General features: G+C 36.5%; 1 protein-coding gene and 1 pseudogene across 2 annotated transcripts in view; both read left to right on the top strand.

Moving 5' to 3' along the window:
* mylk4b (myosin light chain kinase family, member 4b) overlaps positions 1-18419 on the top strand; it is a 46316-nt gene that overhangs the window by 409 nt on the left and 27488 nt on the right. Inside the window, exons 2-4 of one of the 2 annotated variants that reach the window (XM_055165015.1) lie at positions 2253-2362; positions 7825-7963; positions 16982-17222. In XM_055165015.1, the coding sequence (XP_055020990.1) occupies positions 7899-7963; positions 16982-17222 (306 nt within the window). In that variant the 5' untranslated portion in view covers positions 2253-2362; positions 7825-7898. The remainder of the gene's footprint in view (positions 1-2252; positions 2363-7824; positions 7964-16981; positions 17223-18419) is intronic. The other variant, XM_055165016.1, reaches the window with a different exon arrangement.
* On the top strand, positions 6023-6140 carry LOC129412201 (5S ribosomal RNA; annotated as a pseudogene).

Below are 18419 nucleotides of genomic sequence, written 5' to 3'. Positions count from 1 at the left end.
GAACAACTAGGAACCACAAACATGACTGTATGGGCAGCCCACCTGATCACAATGGATTTAACTTAAAGGCTCTGCACCTGATTTTTATGGTTTAAAAAAAATTTAAAATCCGTAATTCTGTAAAAAACAGTAATTCTGTAGAAAACAGAATTAGTTTATTTGAAGAAATTTGCAGTGGTCCAAGCTTATTCCTCACTTAATTCATGCATTTCGAGCATCCTAATTATTCACCTCGATGAGCTGATAAGCACATTTTATAACTTTCAGACTTTTAGAGTTTTGCATAAAAAATACATAAAAAATAATAAAATTGGTAATAATTACAATCATTGACTGTATATATGAATGGACGTAGCTAATGTGTTGGCTGCCGTGTTTCAAACAGGAATTGTTCATGGGGGGCACTTTCGACTCTGGCTCAAATTGAATTTATTTAGCAGTTTTGTCCGTAAATAAATTCCTATTCCTAATATCGAACTCGGCTCCAAATTCAGGCCTATAACTGCTAGCATCATGAGCTTCATTTAACTGGAGCTAAACACTGGGTGTCATTAGGCTCCTTTAGTCCACTTCTGTATAGCCTATGATTACAGTTAATTCTGGCAATGTGTTATTTGCTGAATACATACAACATAGGTACTACTTTAGCATCTCAAAAGGTAATGTTATACTGTGATTTTTAAATACAAAGTTCCTCTACACCTTTAATAGTCACGAGCATCTGCTTGTATCTGTTTCTGAATGTACAAAATGTGTATGGTGACTATATCCATATCGACTGTGCCGTAATTGCTCAACACAGTGGCATGTTAAAGGGGCCTATACATACCTCCCTCAATTACTTGTGAAGACCGCCAACCACAGGATGCAATTAAATCTTGTGTTACGCATTTGATACAGAATCTGGAGCGATTCAGCTGCCCAAATTAAACCAACTCAGACAGGACGCTATGTACAATGTACTGTATGTTACTACCTCAGAGATCACCTCTGACCCAAGTGGCGTGTCAGGACTTATTTGGCAAATTTGTCTTATGTTGCTTCTCAATTGCAAAATTATAAATGCATAGTTGTCTTACGCAATATCTTTATTAAAAAAACAAAAAACAAACAAACAAAACATTTATGGCAGTATATGTTTTTTTTTCATTAGAAATTTATTGTTTTTATACATTGAAATGTAAGAGTCATAATTGTATTTATTTTGTCCTAACTAAGTTTGATGGTTAATTTTTGTGTGTATTTTCTGACCCAGGTAAATTGGTAAACAAAGTAATTTCGATTTATGCTAAAATAACAGAAGTGAAATGTCAAAAACAATAAATATTGATTTTTAGAATCCAGAACAACCAATGGCCGATAAGCCTTTATGGGTATTTTTAGGCTGAAGATCACCCAAAACAAAATATTGGCTTGTGCTGGAGATTTAAGGGCGAAATTCAATATGTTAAAATATATGAATGTCATATACTAAAACAAAACTAAATATAGTTATTGGATATTACATTTTTTATAAACATCCACAGATTCACATGAATATATTGCTTCTCAAACTTGATAACCTCTGGAAGATTTTAAGGGTGGACTGCTCATTTCACTAAAACACACTTAAGATTGTTATATTTAAGATTAACAAAGTAAATAAATAAATAAATAATCCCAGTTTGGCAGTTAGGCAGGTTTAAATGTGTACCTTTTGATTGGAAATTATGACATCACGCTAGAGAATTCCATAAAAAAAACACGTAGTACACTGGGCCAAAATGCTAATGTACACAGAGATTATTGTTTGACAAATTAAAATATAAGAACATTTTGAAAAAAATTGTTTCTATAAATTATGCCGAACTTTTAGACAGAATTCTCCTTAAAGTAGAACTCTGCACTTACTGTAATTCTCAACTTTTCTTTGCAAATTGTTTCTTGTTTCTTGTTATAAAACTATAATTTATATTTACAACAGATATTATCCCACCAAATTAAGTCAAAATTTGAGAATAATCAAAGCCTTAGTCATATGTCCTTTAATAAGAAGACTAAAAATATAGAGGACTAACTTTGAGGCACCACCAATATGACGAAATGTCTACTACTATATTTTTACATATTACCTATTCATGATTCAGTTATACTTTTTTATGAGCAAATTTCATCATCACTTGGCCATAACTTTAATACCATAAGAATGTACATCAGATAGTGACACATGCAGACAGTAACAGACATGTCATCTAGTTCCTCTCTCTGTCCAGCTCCCGTGTGTCTGTGGTGGTGGGAAGCCTGTTGGCCCCATTGTATTCCCCGGCAGCTGTGACCTTCTCAGGGATCATCAAGGAATCCAGCCTCCTGTTTGAGATTCCAGGTAAGATTATACACAGGCCTGGAATTGTGTGTCAAGTGAGCCAGTACATCTCTACAGTAGTGGGTTCATGATGCTAACATTTCAAACTTGAGTTATTAAAGGTACACTCTGTAACTTTTTGGTTTGGTTTGGGGTCTGTCACCTACTTGTTTCTATGGAGATGTCATTGCTCTGCCTGGAATGTTCCACAGTATGACATTAAACAGCTTTAACTTACATTTAAATTACATGGGCTTATTATAGCTAAAAAAATATCTATTATAACAGGCATTCTGATGGTGAGCAGGGTTGCCTCTTCATTGATCTAACATGTAACTTGGTTTGGTTTGATCTCCATGATGATAGAAAAGATTAATATTATACTGTGAAACTTTCCAGACAAAGTAATAATATCTCCACGGTGACCAGCATTTGATGGACCCTCCGATAGAAAGGAAAATGTTTGCTACAAATTTCAGTTTCACAAAGATAAGAAACATGCTATGTACTGTACAAACACATTTTCCACACAAAGTAATAGTTGTATCTTAAATAGTACCACGTGACAGCTCTGATATAGGATACATTATTTAGTGGTTTCAGTATCAATATTAAAACACAAAAAAAATTAGTATCAATACTAGTTTCAGTAACTATCTATTAGTTAGGCTACGTGATATCTCTGCTTTCTTTCCTCATTTTGATCAATCTCTCTAGTTGATCTATTGTATTTTGTATTATTCATAATGCATAAAAATGTTATACAATATTTTTCTAGCATTAGCCAATAGCTTTTCAGTTAGTTATTCTCACCTTCATTGTTGAACACCAAACGCCTCAAAAATTGTTGCTGAGTTTGATCTTAAAACTTTTTTGACAGTGTTTGCTTATGTGTGCATTGTGTCTTCATGGTAACTGCTGAACATAGCACCATAGAAATACATGTAGCTAGAATATTCCCAGTGTGTTATAACTGCAAAGTATATAAATGTAGGGAAGGTCTCATCTGTGATCATCTGGACTTGGTTCATGGAACTGGAACTGGCTTGGACCTCCTAGCCAGCCAGTTTCATCAGTTGAAAATGACAGATGATCACAGATGAAACCTTCTCAACATTGAATTACTCCTGGACAAATGAAGGAATATGCTGTCTCACTGCAAAGTATGAATAAACTCTAAATTAAGAATAGGAATAAGATATTTACTGGCAATCATAATAATACGAAAATGTCAACTCAACATCTCAACGATTCACATGTCCAATGGTACATGATATCTCTAATAAAGCTGTACCAGGCGCTTTATGAGGCATTTTGGAATGAAAATACTTTACGATAAACAAAGCTGTTAAACTGTCCCGGCTGTTTCTGAGATCAGTTATATTGTAAACTAAACACTGTTAAAAAGTGGGCTGCATGACATAACCACGTGTTGCATAAACACATTACACTTATTTTTAGTAGAGTGTGTAGTTTCTATTCACCATTCAACTGTGGTGTTAATTTATTTATTGCATGTAACACAGAGGTAAGCTGATTATTTGGTAGCTCAGATGACATGGCATATAAGATTTTAGAAAATAAGAAATCTAGTTTAGTTTAGTTTAGAACTGTCTGCTTACATAGTGTAGTTGAATGTTACATTGAATCATTTTTTTTTTACCTAAAACATTTGACTTAAATGAACCCCACTTCAAACTGAATGTTTTTCTGAACCTTTTGGAGCACAAACAAATGGCTGGACTGTGAAGCTATGACTCTGAAGTTTTGGCCTCCGTCTGGTTTGCTCTAATTATAAGTTTATATATATATTTATATATTTAACGATCTCTTATTATTTGTCATTTATGTCAATGTATCCTCTGTTTGTAATTTTCTTGAGTTGACTTTTTAGGACATCCATTCATAAAAAAGGTAAAAATGAACCAAATCAAAATGCAACTATTTTTTTAATGACCACGTCTGTCTAGAAATACAATATTGAGTAATTTACCACAGACTTGATCAGTTGTTTAGATGCCTTATCAACTGAATAATGCATATATAACAGGAATAGAATACAAATATTTAGCAAAAGGTGACACAAAGGACCCATGTAAATTACTGTCCTTTTAAAAATAAGCTTACTGTATTAGATCATTACCTTTAGACATTTAAAAGCTTGTGTTGTTCAGTTGTTTAAATGCCTTATCTCCTGAATGCTCCCTGTGTTTCTGTGTTGGACAGAGCCACACTTCTTTGGAAGCCCAGTGTCCTGAGTGGAACAGCTTATCTTATCACAGTTATGACGCTGTTGCCTAAAGTATTATTGTTGGTGAACATACTTATGGACTTACAAAACTTCCATAAATAAAGTCTCCACAAATGAAACAACCACAATGACTTATTCTAGAGTATGAGGAAATGATCTATTTACAATGGTTAATATTTTTGTCTAAGACCAAATCACTCGGAGATGAATTATTCCCATCTCAGTAGTTCCATCCACTTTGAAGTCCTCTCTGGTTTCGGATGTAAATTTTCCATTTCGGAACATTCAAATATTAAGATTTCAAAGGCATCGCGGACGGTGAGCAGCTACAGGATAAACCAATATCTATAACGCGGTCGGCCGTTTTAAGTTAAAAAAGACAGTTTAAAACACAAGATTCTGCAAAGTGTTTTAATTACTTTGTGGGTTTATAAATTTGAAGAAACAGTTTTTAAATAAAATTATAGGTGTTGTGGTCATTATTACCATGTAGCTGATTAGCCCTGAGCAAGCTTGCAAAATTTTAGTATTTATTGTTCTATGTCTATGGGAAAAATGTATGGGAAATTTACCTTTGGAACCAGGAGGTGGGCGACCACTGTTGATCTCCATTCCAAATCAGCCCATTTTCCCCTTGATTTTGTTTTGAGCAACATTTCTTTTACTTCTTGTTGACTTAAAGATGCTCTGAATATTTTTTCTGAGGGAGAATATACCACCTGCTTGTTTTTTTGGTGATGTTATTGCTTTGTCGATTATGTTAATGTTGTATTATACAAATTACATGTCAGATCTGTGGAGAGGAGACGTCACTCTCAAGAAGAAAGCATTTTTTTCAAGGTATATATGTAACAAATGTTAGACAGATAAGTTTAATGCTATACTATGGAACATTCCAGTCAAAGCAACAACATCTCAACAGAGACAAGCCGGAAGCATACACACCGCCAGAACAGTTTCTTTATATGGATACGGTATAGTGGCACAATCTTAGCTTTGACAAACAATGTCCCAATATAATCTAATTTAGGATGAGTTATATATAGCAGGAGTGGAATACAAACATTTGGCACGAGGCGACTCTCAGGGACCTATGTAAAGCACTGTTAAACCCTACGGCAACATGCAACAGTTTGGTCAATTAACGCTAAGAGAGAGTGAAGGTGCAGGGACAGAGGGGCGCTGCTCAGATGAGTGAGAGAGGGCTCAGATATGTGGAGGTCAGGAGAACAGCAGAGGAGACAGGTCAAACACAATACATGATAATGGGATAATCCTCCAACAGCGTGAGGCAGAGAGGAGAAACGTGGCCATGCAATGCCCATGTTTGGTCGTTCTAGATAGTTCCGTGGGTATATTGATACTTTGAACCTGGAAGCACTACTATGTTTAAAGCTCTGTTACTCAAGTTAGACTTAATCTGAGCTTTATTTTGTGGCCGTACAAGCTTGTCAAAGCCTGATCCCATCAGATCTCAGAAGCTAGGCAAGGCCAGGCCTGGTTAGTACTTGGATGGGAGACCGCTGGGAAAATCAGGTGCCACAGTTTGGCGCCAGTCGTGTCCTTAGGCAAGGCACTTCACCCACATTGTCTAGTATGAAGTGGTATGTGCGTGAGTGATGGTCGAAGGGGCCGATGGTGCAGATTGGCAGCCTCTCTTCAGTCAGTCTGCTCTGTAAAGCATCTTTGAGTGTCTGGAAAAGTCCTATATATGTTTTATTCTAACAGTCTGTACATAAAGAACTGACTTGGTTGGAACTACAACAGGTGAGATGATTTATTTTGTTGTGATGATGAAAACCGCTATTGCACCTGTATTTGAATTAACTGTTATTCAGATAATATACTGTAGGGAATACTTTTAATGAATGTGCTTTGTAATGTATAGTACTGTGTAGTAGAGCTGTCAGAATATCACTTAAATAATATATTGCCTCAGACCTCTTGCCAATAGATTTGTAGTATTCAATCTAACTATTATTATTAACCTAATACATAGTTATAATGGATTACTCTATCAATAAGTAAATTAAAGTATAGTGACTTAAATTAAAAATCTTAAACAAAATATAATATAATAATATAACACACATCCCCAGTCTCTTTATGTCAGGGGTATCCAAACTTTTTTCATCAAGGGCCACGTATCTAAACACAGACTAAGCAGAGGGCTGATAGACTGGTTCTCAATACAGAGAATAATTGAAATATGTGCATGTTTAACACGTTAGAATGAGCCATCAGTTTTTATTCATGCTGAGATCCTTAAAAACACACACTAAATATTAAATATTAACTTTATCAAGGCAGATTTTCAAAAAACTTACATTAAAAAGTAATTTTTTTTATTGATGCAAGGTAATTTGGGTCAATTCAACTGGAAGCCTGGGGGCCAAGAAAAATTTGTCTGAGGGCCTCATTTGGCCCAAGGGCCATAGTTTGGACACGCCTGCTTTATGTATTATATTGGTCCACAACCGGTCTTCAACAGGTGTGGACTATTTTTTTGTTTTAAATAGCAATGAGTCTAAATGGTGAATACTGACGCCCACTTTATTTCTCTTTAATACAAAATAAAAAATCCAGATTGCTCAAAATGACAGAAAAACATTTAGGCATATCGTCCAGCCCTACACAAATTTGAGTTGTCATAAAAATGAAAGTATTTTATGATTCTTAAGAGTGAATGGCATAAACCGTAAACCATGAGACATTTTCATGATAGTAGGTTTCATATACCGTATGTTCAGTGCCCTTGAACTGAATTTAAATGCTACAACAACCATAAATATAAGTCGACCACATAGTATTTAATGAAGTCCTCCTGTATCTGCTCCCCCTCTCGCTCTTTCATCCCTATTCTCGCACACACATGCACACACAGACACACACACACAGACACACGCACGCACACGCACACAGACACGCACACATGCACTCAGACACACGCACACACAGACGCACACAGCGCTGGGGCATTCCTCCCGTTCCTCTATAACAAGCCACATTCCCTGGAACACTTCCTCCACTCTGTCCCTGCTCGTGGTCCCAGGGTCCCAGAGCAGATAACCCCCACACACAGTCCACCCCTCTGCCCCTCTGCCCCCCTGTCCCCCTGCCCGCCCCTCTCCCCTGCTTATCTCTGGATGTCTGCTGTGAGAGACACAAGCAGCCAGAGCTTACATTGAGTTGACTGTCTCACTGTCTGTTACACTGGCTGATCTTGAAACAGGAGGACCAAGCATCCAGGGATAGGATCTAAACACCATCAGACCGACGAAGAGCGAACAAGGCTCCATCACACCCATGAGAAACATGGGAGGGAAGGAGAAGACGCTTTTGGTCATTGCAAATGTGACCGGTTACCAAGGGTGAGCCCATTTAAAATTTTTATAAAGTAAAGTTAACTACAGCCTTTTGCAACCAGGCATGTTGCTATTAGTGATATATGCATGATCATTTGTTTCAGCTTTTTGTTATTTTTGACATTCTGAAGACTTTTCACCATGCAAAAGATAGGACTTTTTTTTTAATTTGTTAATCACCATGGCAACATTCCTCATTGTAATTATTCTGTAGGCTTAATTGCATGATCAGATATTCTTATAAAATATTTTGCACAAACCCAGTCCTAATGTAACTGACAATGCATGACTTTTTTTTCATTAAGACTTCATTTAATTTAATTGTTAAAAAGACATAATTTATCTATAGTTTATTAAAATGTTTAAGATAATTAAGAGTGACTCCTATAACAGTCTACTTATATCACCCTCTCATTAGGTCAACTAATTATTTGTTTTTAAGCTTTGCAAAATTTGCATAATGACCATGTTTTGAATTCTAACACCTCTTTTTCCCTCCATATCTGTTACACCAGTGCAAGGTAGCACTTGTCAAGTTACACGACTGGCCCTTCTGATTTATTGTTGCTTATGTAGTCTTTAAATAGTCTTGGACTTACCAATAAATCAATGACAAATTATTTTTATCACTGGTTTTATTTGATAGGCTTGATTCAGTCTATCATTGTAGAAGCCACTGTACAAGACTGACCCTGCTCATTATAGATGCAGATCTGTTCTAATTTGAAGGTGCATTGTGTCACTTTTTTGGTGGAGAAATTCTTTTCTCTGTGGAGATGTTATTGATTTGTCTGGAATGTTTCACAGTATGATATTAATCCTTTCTATCATCATGAAGCCTAAACCAGACCAAGTTACAGGAGCCTGTGGAGAGGCAACCCCGCTCATAGTCAGAATGTTTTTCTAGATATTCTGGAGCTAAAAAAACACCAGTAATTGAATAAATGTGAGGCAGAGCTTTTTAATGTCATACTGTGGAACATTCCAGGCAGAGCAGTTCCATATACGAAGAAACAAGCACATGACAGACTCCCAACCAAAAAATTGCATAGTGCACCTTTAAAAAAAACAAACACAAATTTGCTTTAGGTCACTTTGTAAAATGGAAAATGTCATTAAGTGTATGTTCTACAGTTATATTTGAGGAGGTTGTTGAGTTGTGTGAAGGATTAGAGAGGCTGTGGACTCCAACTGTGCCACATGTGTGTATGTGTTATGCCTGTCCAAATGGTGCTGTGTTTACAAGTCATGTTAAACCATAGCTATAGGAGATTAGGAGATTTATATATATGTTCTTATGTAATACAGGTATATTCTGGTTAGGGATGGAAAAAGACTCAATTACCAAGTGACACGAGTTCAGGTTCACAAGACAAGACATGATTTTGAGCAAATTCATAATAATTAAATTGTGCAGTTCAGTTCACAATTTTAGTCTCACTTTTTAATTTTCTATTTTTGTCATTATTGTATAGCCCTTACTTTTGGAACTACATCTTCTCAAAAATCTGCACCCTACCAGTGCTTACCCCTTGTTTGTTCGAACCAAATAAGAACATATGAAAAACACATGAAAAAAATAAAATAAAAAATCACAAGATAATTTTTCACAATTTTGACTTGCGATATCTTGTAGTGTGAATTTTTTCCCGACACCTATTTCTGGTATATTCTGGCACAAACACATAGTAACCCCAGTTTAACCCCATCTAAACAAAAACATTATTACGTGCCTGACACTGCTGAGAGAACACTGCTGCTGATAATTTGATGCCGACCTGGATTATGCTGTATTTGTTGTCACCATAAACAGGGTAAAGTTGAGGTTCAAGAGGGAAAAATAAACGTGTTGAATATCTGATATGATTGTGTGAGCCAGTTGACGTGTTTCCGTCTGATGCTGGTTAATTTGAAAAGTGGCTGTGGTCACTTGAGAGTCTTTTCTAATGAAGCGGTCAGTGCGGGCAAATATGTCCAGTATTTTGGGTGACCCTTGTTGTGACCGAATAATATTTCAGAACAGGTTGAACTTCTGACCTAGACCTAGACTGCATTTCAGGGACGCATGATCCAAAACTGTCATTGGATATTGTTGCAGATACTGAAAAATCTGCTTGATTGTATATCCGTTTCCAAATATTGGTTCAGGCACTATCTTGGTTGAACATATACATGTGCTAAGACTGTTTCCTGGTTGTAGTCAGCCAAGAATGTCTGATAATATAATAAGTCTCTCTAAAGTCTGTTCATCAGTTACTTGAGGGATAAATAACAGCTACATAACACATTTGGATCTATTTTGTCTTATGTTAACCTTGTTTTAAGAAAATACATGCTGTTTTCAGTCTCTGCATAAGTTGGTATCGAGTACTAGCACATACTTAAAGCTATAGTATCGAAACTGGATTGGTGCATCCCTACTAATGAATGCCTTTATTTTTGATTGGTGGTAATAATTTCAAATGTTTGCGAGAAGAAATAATGATTGAACTATTGAACTATTCATGAATATTTACATCAAACAACAGTATAATACTTTTTTTTCCTTTTATACACGTTTTAACGTTATAGTTCGTCTAGTATGTGAACAGCTTTTAGAAATCAAATCCTCATATGAAATAAAGTCAAGTTACAATTACTTGTTTGGACTATATATAGAGTTTTGAAAATGTTGCTTCTAAAACAGTCACAATTATGTATATGTATTTTTTGTTCTTACGATTATATTGTGACCTGAATCATCACAGTCATCAATTAACCGAATACTGTTGACATCCCTCTGTGAATTATGAATGGAATTGAAGGGAGATATTTTTAGAGAGAGGGCAATGTTCTGTATTAGTCTCTTCTTCATATGGACACTCCCAGAGACACCTCCCCACATTCCGGAGGTTTACCCTGGCTTTGATGGCTGCAGCTAAAGCAGGACGGTGCAGGCCTCTGGGGGGCCAAAGAAGTACCCCAGGGTAAAGAGTGTCCATATATGAAGTGCCCCCTGCCCCTCTGCCCCTCTGTGCTCACAGGGTTTAGACTGTTTGTCCTGGTCTGTTTCTTTAAAAAGGTCCCTAATCTGACCTGCTGCCATTTCCGTACTACAATGTACAGTCTACAGTATATATATATGTGTGTGTGTGTGTGTATATGTACACACACACATACACATATATATATACACACACACACACACACACACACACACATATATATATATATATATATATATATATATATATATATATATATATATATATATATATATATATATAGGCCTTGAATTAGATAAAGTGCATATTTGACTTGATTTGACTTAACAAAATTTTGTTTGCCATTTTACTTCCTGGTTGCACACAGGCACCAGATATGACATACCTAGAGATACTTCCATAGCTGTTACTTAGCAACCATAATGTTTACTAGGGCCAACTATAATAGTGATGATTAGACTAATATAAATAAATTATAACACCTCGAGGTTTAAAGTGACAGAGAAATGTCATCCTTGTGCATATTGTCCCTGCATTTTGAATGAAAGTTTCTGTGTTGACACAGATAGAGGTATTTTTAGAACTCATTTCTACTTTATGTATCTTTGTACTTTTCTTCTTAACATTTTTTAAATGAACTCCCACTTAACAGATGTAAAACAATGACAAAGATTTAAGTGGCTTCAGTGAATTAAGTAATAATTAAAAGAACATAAATATCTGTACATACGCACTTTAAACTTTAGGGATGAGTCACTACATGAGATAGACAAGACTTCCACAGACTAAGTGTCTCCTGCAGCCACTTCATGTTATCTCCCCGTGTGTGTTTGTGTGGCTATCCACGGAGTGATGAAAAACTAGAACCATTGCCATAGCAATTAATAATCCAAAACAAAATACTATATGTTTTGAATGGTGAAAAGTACTCAAATTAGCATACGCCATAAAACTGTATGACATATCACCCTTATGTAATAGATAACCTTCTGTCATGTCAGTCACTATTTCATCTTTGCTCTCTTTCTTGTTATGACCTCTTGTATATACCTGAGAGATATATTTGTATTACTATATTTCTATATTTTTATTTATACTTGTACATAAACATTTATATAAGTATGCCTTATTTGATACTGGTCTCTTGTTATTTATGCTACTTATTTTGAATGTATTATTGCAATTTATATTTCTGCTCTTAGTCTTTATAATATATTGTGATATGTGAGCTACTGTGTCCAAATAATTTCCCTTGTGGATCTATAAAGTTTGTCCAAGTCTAAGCTTAAGAAATGTCATACCCAAACACCACAGTTGCTTCTTAGTGCTGAAATAAATGCAATCTTTCTCTTCTTGCAATCTTTGCCAATACACAACTAAGTCTAAAATGGTGCCAATACACAGGAAGATGAAACCCATGCTGGTACAAAACAACCCAGATGATTTCTAGATTTTCACTGGAGCATGGTCCAAATGAAGTGATGAAGGGCACTCACTGGCTGGCTGTTACTCTACACCAAAGCAGATAACTGCATCCACATCAGATAAAAATACAGAGGGAGGGAGATATACACGGAACATCCAGAGACATGTGGTCAAGGTTAACAACCATTAAGAACAGGGCCTTGGTCGGAAGCCTTGGTTCATTTGACCCCAGTTAAAATGTGAAATGCCATGACTCGGGTGGACTTATTCCAGCCTTATTTCTGGTTTTATTGCCCCCTATAACCATCATTCAACTTGACAGACACAGCAGTTGCTTTAGTGTCTACTGTGGTGGTTAACAGCTAATTTGCAATGAACTTGAATACGACAAAACTAGTTAAGTTGACTTTGACAGTTCATACAATATAAGAATTGGAAAAGTAGGTGGTATTTGGGAGTATTTTGGGCCATTTTACATATTCAAATAGCAATTATAAAGCTAAGCAAACGTACAAAGGACTTTAAAATAATCGTTTGATCTTAGACTTACTTAGCTTAGACAAACTTTATTGATCCACAAGGGAAATTATTTGGACACTGTAACTCACACATCACAACAAATAGAAAAAAAGAGAGTGGTGTCAGTAAGCCACAATTATATTAATGACTATGTACAAGTAAAAATAAAATATTAAAATATAGTCATACAAATATATCTCATCAAGACTGCATTATTAGAAATTGAAAATCAACTGTAATGCTAATATCATATCCAATTTTCCAATACATCTGAAAAATCTATGTTAGAAATACAGAATATATATAGCCTATGTACATATGAACTGGTCCCATTTGTCCTACCTCTCATTAACTTGGTATGTTATCTCTCAGTGTTGTCTCTATGCTGGTCAGTCTGAACATCCAGACAACTATAAAACACTAAAACTTGTTGTGTGCTTAGGCGTTGGTAACCGCCCAAACATGAGTGGGCAATGTTCGGTAGAACAGTGCGCTAAGCTCTTATTGCCCCACTGTTCCAATTAAAGAAATGGCTCCGGCCTCATGGCTCCTTTCTTCTATTTCCACATGTGTTAAATGCTCTGATAAGATGAGTAAGCTGCACAGTTGAAAGAAGAAAGCTTTGATGATCCCGCTCCTGTATCTTTGTGTTACACTGAAGTAAGGACAGTGAGGTGAATACTGTAGACAATGGTTTTATATCAGCAACAAAGTACAGAAGTACCATAATCTACATACTGAACATCAGTGTACTGGCCGAGTTCAAATCTGGTCTTTAACTTGTCGCTTATTATCATCAGCTACTTTATTTATTTTATTTTATTGTCATAATGTCAAAAAGTTAAACATGAAAAATGTATGAAAAGAGCAGAGAGAATAACAGTCGTTTTTAGTTTTTTGGGGTTTTTTTTCAGTTCATTTATTTGAGCAACATGAAATATGATTGTACATATTGTGCTGCATTACAATTAAGCTCAAAAAGGAGTAGGAAGTAGTGTAAACTTATAAACTCCAACTTCCCTAATCTTATCTATCTGTCCTCTTTTCCAGACCAACACTTGAACAATGATAATTACTTTCAAACATTTTACAGTACATTTCCATTTAAATTACATATTCTAATGTTCTCAAACACCTCCCTCCCAATAAACAAACAAACAAACAAAGAGTTAAACAAACAGAAGTGAAAATAAATAATCCCCAAGACAACCTGTTCTGTTTTGGAATCTTGTTTTGCTAAGACCGTCCCCACCTCTGATGTTTCCTCTCATCAAGACGCTGCTGTGGGCACATTTGACATTTTTGTGGGATTTGAAAGATGCCAAGCCTTCCTCCTTTTACTCTCAGACCAACAGTGCCTCCAGGGTCTTCATGACTCATCTCTGCTTAAACAGCTATGACGCCTACGCAGTTCTTCCTATCAGTTACATGGGTGGATTATGGTACAGAAGACAGATAGGACCCCCCTACTGTTTTATAGCAGGGGGATTAGAGCAAAGTAAATGTATAGTCTACAACATTGCAGTGACACATAAGTTCACCAACAGTAAAACATAACTACATACCATGCACAATACCATTATGTAACTTGTGGTTTATTGCAACAACTGCTGTCTGTGAAATTGGCAACAATGGAAATCTTATGGCTCAGCTGCTTACCCAGCAACAAGCATAGTAATGGCTACTGCCTCATAACGGTTTTTCATACAGGTGTGTTTTCCATTTTGGGTGATAGTGTGACCTTTGACCTCAGCCCTTAATATAAAGCTCTCAAAATAAAAGTTCAAATGCATGTGTGTAACCCGGGGTCAGAGAGGTCAGGCTCTACAAGGGAGGGCATAGATACAGCATGTCTAGAATGCATACACTTGTTTGTCACGAAAAAAGTCTAAATCTTGGTCTGGTTTGGAAATGAGACCTTAAATTTAGATACCTGTTTTCACTTTTCACCATGCATTTTAAATTGTTGATTGTTGGGAATGTTTCATCATTCTGAAATTCATCAATGCAATAAACACACTGTTAACCTCATAGCATCGTTTTTTTTGTCTTTGCGTTTTGTAAAGAACTGTCTAGTTGGCCAAGGAGAGAACCAATGAGACTTACAGATCTGCTTACAGAGCAACAGGGCCTGGAGAGTAGAATTTAAAGGTCCTATATTACACAAAACTGACTCTATCTCCTACCTCCTCAAAACATACATAGAGTTTTTTTTTCTTTTTCGCTCACATATGTTTGAGTAACCTTTTATTATTAGTTTGTCTACATCTCAAAGTTAAAATGTCATGTTGCTGTAGTATTCACTTTAACAGCTACATTTTACCTTTTATTTAGTAGAGACTGACAATTCCAGGGCTGAAATCATCCAAATGATTCTAGTAATGATGTGTACAGTTTAAAAACACAATGGAACACTTCCTGCATTATCACACAACATGTTTTCTGTTTGAAAGAAGAATTCAATCTAGATTTCAAGGGTTTGAATGCCAAACGTGTGGATGAAACAAACCCAACTCCAGGTATGTTCTTGATGAGGAAACAACATTATAACATAGATTAGAAAACAGAGTAATATTGTCCCTTTAAAAAAAAAAAAATTTGACCAAAAAATAAACAGTTATGCAGTTATGCTATGTCCATCTATATGTAAAACCACAAATGTAAGAAGCAGTGACAGGTGCATCTAAGGCCACTGTTTCCGCTGTACACTGAAGATGAAACCTAAGCTGTAGAAAGCTGTGGTGCTGAAGAGCGATTCTAGCTGTGACACATCAGAAGCTCCGGCTGCGTGTTGAAACTACAGACACACTCCCTGACCCCTTTAATTATACAAGAAAAGTCAGGACATTTTACACTCCAGAAGTATAAATATCTGCACAGATCTTCCATGAGTCCTATAGGCTTGCAGGTAGAACACAGCAGAAAGCAGCTGTTGCCATCAGGGTTGTAGCACGTAAATAAGTTCTGGGCCCTGGGTACAAATCATCTGGTGGGCCCACACTACATGTTGTCTAATGAAGAAATGCACATTAAAAATTTTATGAGGGACTCTCCCTGCAGTGGACTCTGGGTATACAGTACGCTTTACCCCCACAGTCTGACGCCCCTGGTCACCAGTACAAGGCCGCTGGGCACATTTCTCTCTTGGAGCCATTGCACTGCCCACTGCAAGACTCAGCAGCTGCAAGCTCCTACTGTACTTCTCTATAGCTTAAAGGGCCATTAAAGGATCTATATTATAATATTATTTCCTCATCAAAAACATACTTGGAGTTGTGTTTTGTTTCATTCACACATGTTTAATACACAAACCGTGCATATATAGGCTGAGTTCTTCTCTCAGATTGAAGGCACTGTTACACCTTATGATGTCATGTGATAATACAGGGAGGGCTCTACTGTGCTTTTGCATACGCCTACACTAGAATCATTTGGTTGATTTTTTGCACTAAACGAAAGGTTAAAAGTAGCTGTTCATTTGGATTTTGGAGACGTAGACAGACTAATAATGAAGTGTTACTTAAATATGTGAACGAAACAAAACACAATTCCAGGTATGTTTTTGAGGAGGTTACAACATTATAACATGATTTAGAGCTCACAGGAGTCATGTGTAATGTATAATATAGGACCTAAAACGTGCAATGAGTGCAATCAATGAATGAAAAAAAGATGACACTTCTGACATTGTTATGTATTTAATTAATATTTTTTAAAGTTGGGCTATTTAACTTTATTGGTGGAACGTCCATCTGGCATCTCCCTGGAGGCACCCAGGTGATGCCATCAGGCAAACAGGTCCGGTTTGTGGAGAGGTGAACCCCATCACAGTTAAAATGCATTCAAGGTATTTTTCACCAATGAAGTTTTTTAAATTGATGTAATTGCTTAATAAGCTTAATCTCTTACTGTGGAACATTCCAGGGAAATAAATTATATCTCCATACAGACAACTAGGAACCTTTACCATGGTAGAACACTGCATATAAACATGTGTACTCATGAGAGAAGTGTTTGTAACATTAATTTGTAGTTCATATTTTCAAGGCATTATTGTTGATCGGTTTGTGTTAAAAGTGTGTTTTTCTATTTCCAGGTCGGATAAAACTCTGTGCAGTGACAACAGGAAGAAGAATGGCAAATCCTCCTCAGCGGTACCACCACCTATTCCTATGTCTCCCATTGTAGAGAAGATGGAGGGTCTGAAGGCCATCCGTAATCGTAGCAACAGCCTCCGCCTGGGTCGCCTGGCATTTTATCGACATCTGGAGAAGGTGGAGACGATGCGATGCTTTTGGGAGCTGAAGCACGTGGAACTGGAAGGCGGCAGCCAGCAGGTATTCATCATGAAATCACAACACTAACAACTGCTGAGGTGAAACAGGATATCGTGAGAATGTGCCTAAAGAAACACCTGTCACATTTTATGGCTCCTCCCGTCTGTAGACTTCTCAGGTTAGACTATCTATTTTACTAAAATACAGTTAAGTGTAGTTAAGATTTTTCAATGGGACCATTTTTCAAGTTTAAAATTTTATTTCCTGTCTGGAAATCATGACATCACAATAGGGATTTTACCTAGCAAAATTCCTCTAATGTACACAGAAATTATTATCTGGCAAATACAAATATAAGAACACCTTTATTTTTCTCATGTTTAAAGTATCAGAAAAAAGTAAGTAAGTATTTTATTTATATAGCGCTTTTCACAGACATTTGTCACAAAGACTCTTTACAGAGCATTATTCAGTCACTCCATACCAGGTGGTGATAAGTTACTATTGTAGCCACAGCTGCCCTGGGGCAGACTGACAGAAGCTCGGCTGCCATGCCAATCGGCACCATCGTTCCCTCTGACCACCAAGCATCACTCACACAGACACCACTTTCATACTAGGCAATGTGTTTGAAGTGCCTTGCCTAAGAACATGACAGTTTTTGTGACTGGCGCCTCCCTGTGGCACTTGATTTTCCTTGTGGTCTCCCATCCAGGCAGGACCTTGCTTAGCTTCTGAGATCTGATGGGATCAGGCTTTTACAAGTGGGTATGGCCACATAAAAAAAAGTGTTTCTTGTGTAAGTTGTTCCACACTTTTTGACAGAATTCTCCTTTGCTTGGTGTCATGTTTTAGAACTTTGTACTTCCTGTAATTTTCAACATAGTTTTCAAGTTCACAAATTGCTACTTTGATTGTTGTAATACTATCATTTATATTTACAACAGTTATTATCTCACCAAATTAAGCCAACATTAAAGAATCATAAAAATCTGTCATACACTCTTTAAGGCCTGACCATTTTGCTGCAAAATGATCACTAGAGGGAGCTGTACACTAATCTCTCATCTGCCCATAGGAAACAAACAGTGGGTGCCTGGTCAGTGAACTAAAAACTCCACCAGAGGTCAGCATTTTACAGGGTTTGTAACACAAGTTATTAAACATGCTTTTTAGGTAGAATGACACCTGGCACACACACACACACACAGACACAGACACACAGGGACCTCAAACAGAAATATTTCTGATTAAAAA

The sequence above is a fragment of the Boleophthalmus pectinirostris genome, unplaced genomic scaffold (genome assembly GCF_026225935.1).
Source record: "Boleophthalmus pectinirostris isolate CB_2022bp ecotype Guang Dong unplaced genomic scaffold, ASM2622593v1 HiC_scaffold_7, whole genome shotgun sequence".
In the NCBI taxonomy this organism is placed as follows: Eukaryota; Metazoa; Chordata; class Actinopteri; order Gobiiformes; family Gobiidae; genus Boleophthalmus; species Boleophthalmus pectinirostris.
This window is presented reverse-complemented; position numbering and strand designations above follow the sequence as displayed.